This window comes from Triticum urartu, chromosome 4, assembly GCF_003073215.2.
Source record: "Triticum urartu cultivar G1812 chromosome 4, Tu2.1, whole genome shotgun sequence".
NCBI classification, from domain to species: domain Eukaryota; kingdom Viridiplantae; phylum Streptophyta; class Magnoliopsida; order Poales; family Poaceae; genus Triticum; species Triticum urartu.
This window is the reverse complement of record NC_053025.1, coordinates 600,363,706-600,375,907: the sequence shown is the minus strand read 5'-3', so window position 1 is coordinate 600,375,907 and position 12,202 is coordinate 600,363,706. Positions and strand designations below refer to the sequence as shown.

General features: G+C 43.8%; 1 protein-coding gene across 1 annotated transcript; it reads left to right on the top strand.

Moving 5' to 3' along the window:
• The first annotated feature begins 7,997 nt into the window (after positions 1 to 7,997).
• On the top strand, positions 7,998 to 9,888 carry LOC125554350 (IAA-amino acid hydrolase ILR1-like 4). The gene is made up of 4 exons (XM_048717924.1): positions 7,998 to 8,333; positions 8,703 to 9,143; positions 9,234 to 9,362; positions 9,451 to 9,888. Exons 1-4 carry the CDS (start codon positions 8,058 to 8,060, stop codon positions 9,826 to 9,828), a joined length of 1,224 nt encoding a protein of 407 aa, XP_048573881.1. The 5' UTR covers positions 7,998 to 8,057; the 3' UTR covers positions 9,829 to 9,888.
• The last annotated feature ends 2,314 nt before the right edge of the window (positions 9,889 to 12,202 follow it).

The window sequence follows — 12,202 nt, the reverse complement described above, 5'->3', positions numbered from 1 at the left end:
TCTTCATATCATTACCTCTCAGCTCCCACATGGGAATACTTGTAGTAAGTTGTATTTCCTCCGTTCCACAATATATACCTTTCATTTGTCAAAATATAGATGTATCTAGACATGTTTTAGTATATAGGTACATCTATTTTTGGACAAATGGAAGTCAAGTATTTTGGAACGGAGAGAGTACTTCATAAACAGAGCCTTTGAGCCTTTGAGACTATGCATCCATATCATAGAGAGTTACTTCACTATTTTGTTACACAATTTTTTTGAAATCATGAATATGAAAAGAAATTGGAATCATGACATACAAAACGACAAACGAATTAGAATGCTGTAATAGAATCAGGAATAGGGACAAGAACAAGTTCCCCGAAGAACAAGGACAAGAGCAAGGAGTGATGCTTTCAGCTAGTTCCGTCAAACATTGAAGCACACTTTCCATTTAGGCTGGCTTACCTGTTGCATAAAACAGTTTCATAAATGGACGCCATCATTTTATTCAATTCAGAGAAGCCATAAGGTTCATTTTGCAAGTGTGCCAGCAGCCCAGCTTGTACCTAGATCTTGTCCGTTTCTTCTCAATCAAATGGCCCATAACTCACTGGTGCACTTGGTGCATCAATTCCATCGTTGCATGAGATACATTCTCCACTTAACTTGACTCAAGCGTGCAGATACGGTCACACTACACGGATGCGGGCATATCCATGTGTATGGCCCCATTTGCCAGCGAGTGAGAGCATTGTGTATGATGTATTTTTGCACAAAAGACCATTTTTTTATTTGCGGAAAAAGTCAACCATAGTGCTGAATTTACACAATGCCCGCTCACAGTTTTTTATTTACAGAAAAACCCAACCACAATAGTGCACGTATATGCGAAAATTAGCACCAAAAAGATACGGCAGATGGAATTGATCCCACAACAACCAGTTCAAGCACCCAACTAGGGCTGAAATTCGAGCTGAGTCGAGCCAGCTCGACTTGACTCGCTGGAGTTCGTTTCGTTAACGAGCTAGCTCGATTCGACCTGTTATTATAACGAGGTCAAATCCAAGATTGGCTTGACTCGTATAACTCGCGAGCCGGCTCGTTTAGCTTGGTAAACTCGTTAAAGATATGAACATAAAACCCTCGAATATTAAAAAAAATGGGTATGTATATATTAAACATATATATCACTAAACAATAGTAATTTCCTTGTAACACATGAGTCTCCAGATGGCTCGACCGTCAACGGCTAGGTCTTGTGTTGTGCGCCTGGGACATAGGATGCTGAGTGGCTGATCTTTTTTTGTATTGGGAATGGCTGATCTTTTGTATTGAGCCTAACGAGTTACACAAGTACTCGTGAGATTGACTCGTTTAATTTGGTCTATAAACGATCTTAAACTAAAGCTCGGTTCGACTCTTTATTGTTCGAGTTCGAGTCGATTCGAGCCGAGTCACGAGCTACTCGTTTAGCGAGCTTCGAGCTTTTTTTCCAGCCCTACACCCAACCCACAGTAGTGCACTGTAATGGCAGTTGATCGTGCCATTAGACTCCGCTTCTTACTTCTCCAACTGACGAGATTACCACCCAGAAAAGCACAATATCTTGATATAGATTTTCTATCGTCCAAGCACCCAACCTAGTCAGCATCTGTATATCGTTCCACTTTAAGATGCTCATGATTAGGGAAGAAGATGCACTTCCCCGGGAGACTCTTGAGATACCGAAGAATTCTAAGTACTAAATCCCAACGACCGGAACGACGACCATGCATATTCCTTCTTACAATGCTGACAACATAGGCAATATCTGGCTCAGTATGAGATAATTAGATTAAACATCCAACTAATCTTCGATATTGATGTTTATCTATAGGATCATCTGAATCTTCTACTATATGGTGGTTTTTCTCAATGGGTGTGGACGGCGGCTTACAATCTATCATGCCAGTTTCAGTAAGTAAATCGATTACATATTTTCTCTGTGATTGATAAATACCTTGTGATCCTTATGCAACCTTATTTCCTAGGAAATAAATGAAGAAGTTCAAGGTCCTTGAGTTCTAATGACTTTGCCAATATCTTTTTCAGGCATGCTATAACATCATCATCATTACTTGTGATCACAATATCATCAACATACACTATAGGAACAACAATATTTCCACCTTTGTGCTTAAAGAAGAGGGTGTAATCTGCATTGCTTTGCTAATAACCCATAGAGCACACTTCCTTTCGAAACCTCCCAAACCAAGCTCTACGTGATTATTTAAGTCAATACAAGGATTTTGTTTCCTTACATACTTTGCCCTTGGCTTCTCTATTATTAAACCCTAATGGAATATCCATATAGACCTCCTCCTGCAAGTCTCCATGAAGAAAAGCATTCTTAACATCCATTTGAAATAATTTCCACTCATTATTTGCTGCTATAGATATAAAGGGACCTAATGTTTTTCATTTCGCCACTAATTCGAAGGTCTCAACATAATCCACTCCATAAGTTTGATTGCAGCCCTTAGCCACCAATCTGGCTTTATATCTTTCTACCTTTCCCTTAAATTTTGTTTCACGGTAAATACCCACTTAAAGGTAGCATCCCTTTCTCTAGTGAGGAAGATTAGTAAGTACGCAAGTGTTGTCATCTCCTCTATCATAGATGCTCTCCACTCTGGATATTGTTTTGCCTCCGGCTAATCATGTGGTATAGGTAAAGCAAAATCTAGTGCAGCTATAAATGCCTTATATTGTTTGTCTTCTCCAATCAACATGCCCGCGGTAGCGAGCGCCTATTATTCTAGGTGCACACAATTGCGGCTCCAACAAAGCACACACACATAGTAGCAGCTCCAGCAAGCAGACCCTTATGAAGGAAATATGCCTTAGAGTTAATAATAAAGTTGTTATTTATATTTCCTTATATCATGATAAATGTTTATTATTCATGCTAGAATTATATTAACCGGAAACTTAGTACATGTGTAAATACATAGACAAACAGAGTATCACTAGTATGCCTCTACTTGACTAGCTCGTTGAATCAATGATGGTTATGTTTTCTGACCATAGACATGAGTTGTCATTTGATTAACGGGATCACACCATTATAGAATGATGTGATTGACTTGACCCATCCGTTAGCTTAGCACGATGATCGTTTAGTTTGTTGCTATTGCTTTCTCCATAACTTATACATGTTCCTATGACTATGAGATCATGCAACTCCCAAATACCGGAGGAACACTTTGTGTGCTACCAAACGTCACAACGTAACTGAGTGACTATAAAGATGCTCTATAGGTGTCTCCGATGGTGTTTGTTGAGTTGGCATAGATCGAGATTAGGATTTATCACTCCGAGTATCGGAGAGGTATCTCTGGGCCCTCTTGGTAATGCACATCACTATAAGCCTTGCAAGCAATGTGACTAATGAGTTAGTTGCGGGATGATGCATTACGGAACGAGTAAAGAGACTTGCCGGTAACGAGATTGAACTAGGTATTGAGATACCGAAGATCGAATCTCAGGCAAGTAACATACCGATGACAAAAGGAACAACGTATGTTGTTGTGTGGTTTGACCGATAAAGATCTTCGTAGAATATGTAGGAACCAATATGAGCATCCAGGTTCCGCTATTGGTTATTGACCGGAGATGAGTCTCGGTCATGTCTACATAGTTCTCGAACCCGTAGGGTCCGCACGCTTAACGTTCGGTGACGATCGATATTATGAGTTTATGTGTTTTGATGTACCGAAGGTAGTTCGGAGTCCCGGATATGATCACGGATACGACGAGGAGTCTCGAAATGGTCGAGGCATAAAGATCGATATATTGGAAGCCTATGTTTGGACATCAGAATGGTTCCGGATGAGTTCGGGCATTTTTCGGAGTACCGGGAGGTTACCGGACCCCCCCGGAGAGAATATGGACCTTATTGGAATAAAGGAGAGGAAGGGAAAAAGGTGGGAGGCGCACCCCCCTAGCCCAATCCGAATTGGGTGCCCCCCCTTTCCTTCCCTCTCTCCTCCCCTTCCTTCTCTCCTACTCCTACTCCTTGGAAGGGGGGAATCCTGCTCCCGGTGGGAGTAGGACTCCCCTAGGGCGCGCCTTAGAGGGACGGCCCTCCCCCTCCTCCACTCCTTTATATACGAGGGAGGGGGCACCCCATAGACACACAAGTTGACATTGTTTAGCCGTGAGCGGTGCCCCCTCCACCATAATCCACCTCAGTCATATTGTTGCAGTGCTTAGGCGAAGCCCTGTTCCGGTAGCTTCATCATCACCGTCATCACGCCGTCGTGCTGACGAAACTCTTCCTCGACACTCAGTTGGATCTAGAGTTCGTGGGACGTCATCGAGCTGAACGTGTGCATATCACGGAGGTGCCGTACCTTCGGTGCTAGGACCGGTCGGATCGTGAAGACGTTCGACTACATCAACCGCGTTGTCATAACGCTTCCGCTTATGGTCTACGAGGGTACGTGGACAACACTCTTCCCCTCTCGTTGTTATGCATCACCATGATAGATCTTGCGTGTGCGTAGGAATTTTTTTGAAATTACTGCGTTCCCCAACACCTTGTTGCAAGTTCCCGTAGCTTCTCCTCCTCCTCTTGCGCTGCAACAGCCTTGGGGTCAAAGCCCAGTTCCCCACACTCGCCTCCACCAAGCACCATCACCACCTCCTGCACTAGCATCTCCTCCTTGCCCTTCGCCAGCCATGCGATGAACTCTGAGGCTCAAGAACACAAACCGAACTCTCTCGGTTTCTCTTCTTCTCTGTACAAATACCTGATGTCCCTTATGATATTTTTACAGCACAATGCTTCTACTCTATTCTATAATCCTCCAAGGCCAGCCACACCTCAACATCACACAACCTTGAACATTCTTATTTGCCTATGACACAATCATTTATCATTTCATGTGTCATGAAAGTCAAGCATGGTTGATGATTGCGAGTAAACTAAAAGTGGACAAGACGAGTGCTATCTCAAAAACCAAGTATGGAACAATCCATTTTTCATGGTTTGAGAGTTTCACCTTCCACGCTACTTCTTCTTGATAACATATTTCTGACTAATCCTGAGCAAGTGATTCCCCTATATAAATACATGATAATCATACCAAATCAAGGATGTCAAACAGGGGGGCACATGATTGCATAATAGCTATAAGATGAAGATTATTGCACATGACTATACAAATGCAAGAATAACTTCCCCAAGCTTAGAACTTTGTAAAATCTGAACTCGAGAAAATTACGAAACAAAAGTTAATGCAGTTTATTAAAGGAGTGTATGAAAAGTGGTTACCTCGCCAAGCTTAGATTAAGTAAGGGTAATACACTTTTACCATTGAGGTACAAATGGCTTCTCCTTTAATCTACATAGGCCATTTCTTCGATGTATTTTCCTCGATGTGGTCCGGTGGTTGCCTTCCGGTAGAACCTAATGGAAACGAATTTAAAAGAAAGCAAAAAATGAATTTTTGATTATTATTATTTTCATTTTTTTAACACAAAGGGTTAGCTCAAGAATGATGGAAACTCCTCGTCAATGTTGGTGGTCCCACATCAGAGGAGCCGCAAAATAAAACCATGGTTGTATGTTCATGTCAAAGGTGGGCCCTCACATCAACATAAATGATTAACCGAGTCTCCACATTCTATTGTTGATGTGGTGAAGTGGTGGGTCCCATAGAGGATGAAACGCCGAAAGAAGATGGCCAACCGATGAAAATTCGCTTAGATGGCACATAGGGGCATGTAGCTATTTTTTGCACAAGTGTTAGTGCCACGGACTGAATTCGTGAAGCCTCATTGGATCTCATCAGATGTCCGAGTTCGCTAGTGGCACATAACAAAATTTCAATGTTCTTGGGTTTTTAAAACTATTTAGAAAATTCAAAAAAAACAAAAATTATGAAATGGATAAAAAAATAGCAGACCAGCAAAAAACAATTTTCAAATTCATGGGTTTCATTTGCTTAAGTGATACTTTTTAAAATATATGCACTTAAAATATAAAAACAAGTATAAATAGGGGAAAAGGAAAATCAATTGACATTAGTGTGGCGACCCACGTCCTACTGGGACGGCCACCACCGGTCCTGTAGACGAGGCAGTCGTCAGCCTAGGAGCAGGCGGAACATAGCCGCTCCAAACTAGCATGCCGCGAGGCCTTATCTTTGGCCGAATATCTGCTATCAGAATTAAAGTGGCTTCAGATTGTCTTCAGGTTATTTCTGATATACATTCAGACACATCAGGAATTATCGCACCAGTTGTGAAAGAGATCAAAAGGCACTATGCGAGAGTTTCTTTCTTGTACTTTTGCTCATGGAGGACAGCTCTCGAATATGGTGACCCACCGTCTAGCTAAACATGCTTTGCACTTAGGAGAGAGTCGCCATTTGTGGCTGTTACAACCCTTTGATACTCTCTTGTATTCCTGTATTTCATCATATAGATCAATAAAATGAAGCATGTTTTCCTCATAAAAAATAGCTGCTCCAAACTTAAGCTTCTGCCTTCCCATATCGACGGGGCCTACAACACAGGCCTTGTTCATTAAAGCACAAAATTTTAAAATAGGCAAATTGTTAACTTTTTGCTATTTCTAAAAATATCTTGAATTTAAAAAATTCGAAGCTTAAAAGATGATCATGAAATTTATGAAGTTGCCATGAATGAAGATGTTTTCTGGTTAAAATGTTAAAATAATTTTAATGTGACTCGATAGATAAACTGATACAGAAATTAAAAAATGAACACAAATTTTAATTATTTTCCCAAATTTTAATAAATGTATGACATTTTAAAAACTGACTATAATTTGAGAAAATATTCAGAAATTTTAAAATGGACGAGAGAGGAAAAATTAAAAATATGGAAATAATAGAATGGAAAAGAAATGTAAAAACAAAACACATGAAAAACCTATTATACCAGCAAAAACAAAACACAAGAGAAAACCGTTATGGAAATATTAGAATGGAATCCAATAACGGCTTCAATAGAATGGAAAAGCCTTCCGAAACCCGGTGTGGACAAATACGCTAAACGAAAAGTGGGTTGCAATAGGATTCACCTCTTGCACATATAAGAAAGAAGTCCTTCCATATCGACTGGGCCTACAATCCATGCCCCGTCCACTAAAGCGCTAAATTGATTCGCCGAGCTCCCTCCTTTTACAGCGACCATCCTGACTAGACTGTCGCCACCTACCACCGTATGCCAACCTCAATGCTCCCTGTACATGGGTCTTCCTATTCCACAGGAAATAGGCGAGAAATACGGACCTAAGCATGTAACTACATTAGTTGGCCCTGTTGCAAGTTGTTTCTGTCAGCAACTTCGTTCGTTTATTGTTTGATCGTTTTTGTGGCTCGATTGATTCCATCGGTATACTTTTTCATTTGCTTACTATATTAAAATAGTTTGATTTCAAAATAATCCAAGAATTTAAAATATATCTCAGAATTAATAAAATACTCCCGAGTCAATTTTAAAATGTCCTTAATTTCAAAAATGTTTCTGAGTTTGAAATATGTTCGCAATTGTATATAAATAATACAAAAATTGAAATATGTTGGCGAATTTTAAAATATGTTTGATAATTTATAAATGAGCATGAACTTGAAAAGTGCTCGTGAATTCTTAAAAATGTTCCTCAATGTGAAATTTCCGTATTTAAAAAAATGATTGAATATTTAAAATATGGCCATAAAATTTCAAATATGTCTCCAGGTAAGAAAATCTCATGAATTATTTTTTTACTATATTTAAAAACCATCCGAAATTTCAGAAAATGCTGATGAAATTATCATTGTGCAGAGAAAAGGAGAAAAACCAACCACATTATGACGGCCCAAGCATGGAGCATCCTCCTCGGCCAGGCCCGGGCCTGCACAGACAAGACCAAACCATCCTTCCCGCCGTCAACGCTACGTACTACAAGTACTACACAACGTCTGAAGGACAAAAAGCCATCCTTCCTCCGAGTATCTGCCTGCCTGCCCGCCTCTAGCTTGCTGGCACGCGTCGGGCGTAATACATACCGATCGATGGACACGATGGCGGCGGAGCAGCTTCTGGTGGAGGCGCAGGCGCAGGGGTTCGCGGCGTGGATGCTCGGCGTGCGGCGGCGGATCCACCAGCACCCGGAGCTGGCCTTCCAGGAGCACCACACCTCCGCGCTCGTGCGCGCCGAGCTCGACGCCCTCGCCATCCCCTACGTCTGGCCCGTCGCGTGCACCGGCGTCGTAGCCACCATCGCCGGCGGAGGCGGCCCGGGGCCGGTGTTCGCGCTCCGGGCCGACATGGACGCGCTCCCCATCCAGGTCAGTCGATCGACGTGTCCTTGAAAAATGGAAAAATTGGAGTTGGTTGATCCATTCTGTGACTAGATCCGTCGATCGCCATCGCTAGGTAGCAAGTCGTCTGCAAGAAGGCGAGCTTATGTTAATTAACTATAATTGCACCATGCAAGTGTGCATAGAATCGTATTAGCATGCAAGTGTCACGTATATTGCATGCGACTTTGCAAGTCACAGCAAATAGTTAGAGTCGTTGTCCATCGCCGGCTGCAAAACGTACGACCAAGATAACTCATTTGTACAAACAAAGTCGCAACTCAATTATCAAACCAGTGGTTAGTTTGTTTTGCACTAATTCATTTATACGTGTGCTGGATCCATTAATTATTGCAGGAGATGGTGGAGTGGGAGTTCAAGAGCAAGGAGGACGGCAAGATGCACGCCTGTGGCCACGACGCCCACGTCGCCATGCTCCTCGGCGCCGCCAAGCTGCTCCAGTCCCGCAAGGACGGCCTCAAGGGCACGGTGAAGCTCGTGTTCCAGCCGGCGGAGGAGGGCCACGCCGGCGGGTACCATGTGCTGCAGGACGGCGTCCTGGACGATGTAGCTGCCATATTTGCCGTGCACATCAACACGAGCATGCCGGTGGGCACCGTCGGCTCCAGGCCAGGGCCGTTCCTTGCCGGATCTGCCCGCTTCAAGGCGACCATCACCGGGAAGGGCGGCCACGCTGCCATGCTCCAATCCGTAGTTGACCCGGTGGTGGCCGCCTCCTCGGCCGTCCTTAGCCTCCAGCAGCTCGTTGCTCGTGAGATCGACCCACTCCAGAGCGCAGTATGTATTCTTTCTATTCCTCGGGTGTACGTTGATTGCACTTCAACATATTGATCATTTGCCCATACCTGTTTGAACAATTATTAACAGGTGGTGTCCGTAACCTTCATCAAAGGAGGTGAAACTTTCAACGTCATCCCGGAGTCTGTGACCTTGGGCGGCACCTTGAGGAGCATGACAACAGAAGGACTATCCTATCTCATGAAAAGGATCAGGGAGGTGATGAACAACATGGTCATGAGATAACTTATTCCTAGGAATTTCAAGGTTTAGTTTCTTTGAACTAACACACTGTAATTAACTAAAGGTGATCGAGGGGCAGGCCGCTGTGGGACGGTGCAAGGCGACGGTGGACTTCATGGAGGAGGAGCACCGGCCGTACCCAGCCACCGTGAATGACGAAGGCATGTACGGGGATGCTAAGGTGGTGGCACAGAGCATGTTGGGGGAGGCGAATGTGTTGTTGTGCCCCCAGTTTATGGCAGCAGAGGACTTTGGGTTCTATGCACAGAAGATCCCGGCCGCCTTCTTTAACGTCGGCGCCCATCGTGCCGGCGAGGACATAAGTTACTTGCACACGCCGCACCTGGTGGTCGACGAGAATGTGCTCCCCATCGGGGCTGCCATGCATGCCGGTGTTGCCATCGAGTTCTTGAACAAGCATGCCGCCTCTCCTCTCACTTAATTTGTCTTATTTTGTTGATATGTACTCCCTCTGTAAAGAAATATAAGATTATTTAGATCACTGCAGAGAGAGCATTTTTTTAACTTTATTATCAGTTTGGAAAATTCTTGGTTTTCTTTGCATGCCTTTATGTACGGGTATCTTTTCGTGCGTTCATTTCATTCTGTTCAAATTCATTTTGGAGGCTAAACAACATTCACCATACTAGTTGGGGAGGTCATTTTCAGTGGCCGCGGTCTCGCGTGAGTTGGTTGGTAGAGGTGGCTTGGGTGTGGGCCTTACTGGTGGGGCTGATGGGCTGGAATTATTTGACCATGGGCCAAACATTAGGCCCACTAGTCGGGCGGCACACATAAAGGATAGGAGTGAGGGTTTCTAAAAAAAGAAGGATGCGAGTGAGGTGATATCGTCTCAATTCCCCTCTCCCGTAATTCTACTCAAACCCTAGATCGGGCGGAGGTGGCAGAAGGGGGAGAGACTTTTTAAAAAAAAGAGAGCCGCCTCTCCGATTTTCATATATCAGGAACCACATGTCTTAGGCCCTGTTTGGTTCAGCTTTTATCGCCGGATTCCGCTGCCGCGCAGCAGAATCTGAACCAAAGGGCGAACCCAGCAGAATCCGATTCCAGAAATCCGCTGCCAAAATCTGAACCAAAAACGGAAGCAGCTCAGGACGTGCTTTCCAAAATCTGATTCCGCTGCGGGCCAAAATCTGAAAAGGTTGTATCAGCTGGTTTGCCAAATGACCTACATCTTTTTCAAATCAGATTTTCCACAACTGTTTTTTCACAGCAGATTTTTCACAGCTACTTTTAGAAATCCACAGCCGAACCAAACAGGGCCTTACAACGACGACACACCAGCATTCCACAACACGATGCGACTCCAGCCGGAAGCTCACAGGCTAATCCTGTCAAAGCCTAGTAGGAGCCCAAAACAATAGGTACCTAACAAGCATATACAAGTTCTGAAACCTGAACGGAAACGACCCGCACTTCCTTTTCTTTTGTGAATAAATGAGATTTTTATTGCTCAACCATGGGGATTACAATCATACCGGTGTAGCAACTCAATCTCATTTGGTCCAGACCGTAGCCAAACTGCCGTACGCATATGATGATGCCCTATCTGAGCTAGCCGGTGTGCTACATTATTACATGAACGATGCACATGCACTACAGAGTACTCTCTACCCTGCTTAAGTAGACTCTTGATTTCACCCATTATGGCAGCCGTCGGCGATTGATTTCCTTGGAGAGCCATGATACGTCTCCAATGTATCTATAATTTTTGATTGCTACATGCTATATTATCTACTGTTTTGGGCAATATTGGGCTTTATTATCCACTTTTATATTACTTTTGGGACTAACCTATTAACCGGAGGCCCAGCCCAGATTTGCTGTTTTATGCCTATTTCAGTATTTTGAAGAAAAGGAATATCAGACGGAGTTGAAACGGAACGAAATCAACTGGAGAAGTTATTTTTGGAAGGAAACACACCTGATGGACTTGGACCCCACGTCAGAAGATACGGGAGCTGCCCACGAGGGTGGGGGGCGCCCCCCTAGGGCGCGCCCCCTGCCTCGTGGGGCCCTCGTGGCTCTCCTAACGTGCTTCTTCCGCCTATATAACTCCATATACCCTAAAACTTCCAGAACGAACAATAGATCGGGAGTTCCGCCGCCAAAAGCCTCCGTAGCCACTGAAAACCAATCTAGACCCGTTTCGGCACCCTGCCGGAGGGGGCAATCCATCTCCGGTGGCCATTTTCATCATCCCGGTGCTCTCCATGACGAGGAGGGAGTAGTTCTCCCTCGGGGCTGAGGGTATGTACCAGTAGCTATATGTTTGATCTCTCTCTCTCTCTCTCTCTCTCGTGTTCTTGAGATGATACGATCTTGATGTATCACGAGCTTTTCTATTATAGTTGGATCTTATGTTTCTCCCCCCCTCTTCTCTCTTGTAATGAATCGAGTTTCCCCTTTGAAGTAATCTTATCGGATTGAGTCTTTAAAGACTTGAGAACACTTGATGTATGTCTTACCGTGGATAGCTGTGGTGACAATGGGATACCACGTGCCACTTGATGTATGTTTTGGTGACCAACTTGCGGGTTTCGTGACATTGGGAACCTATGCATAGGGGTTGGCACACGTTTTCCTCGTGATTCTCCGGTAGAACTTTGGGGCACTCTTTTGAGGTCCTTTGTGTTGGTTGAATAGATGAATCTGAGATTGTGTGATGCATATCGTATAATCATGCCCGCGGATACTTGAGGTGACATTGGAGTATCTAGGTGACATTAGGGTTTTTTGATTTGTGTCTTAAGGTGTTATTCTAGTACGAACTCTAGGGTTGTTTGTGACACTTA

Coding starts and splice junctions, on each gene's coding strand:
- LOC125554350 (XM_048717924.1), top strand. CDS start 8,058: ATGGACACGATGGCGGCGGAGCAGCTTCTGGTGGAGGCGCAGGCGCAG. Junction 8,334..8,702: donor TGGACGCGCTCCCCATCCAG/GTCAGTCGATCG, acceptor TAATTATTGCAG/GAGATGGTGGAGTGGGAGTT. Junction 9,144..9,233: donor TCGACCCACTCCAGAGCGCA/GTATGTATTCTT, acceptor AATTATTAACAG/GTGGTGTCCGTAACCTTCAT.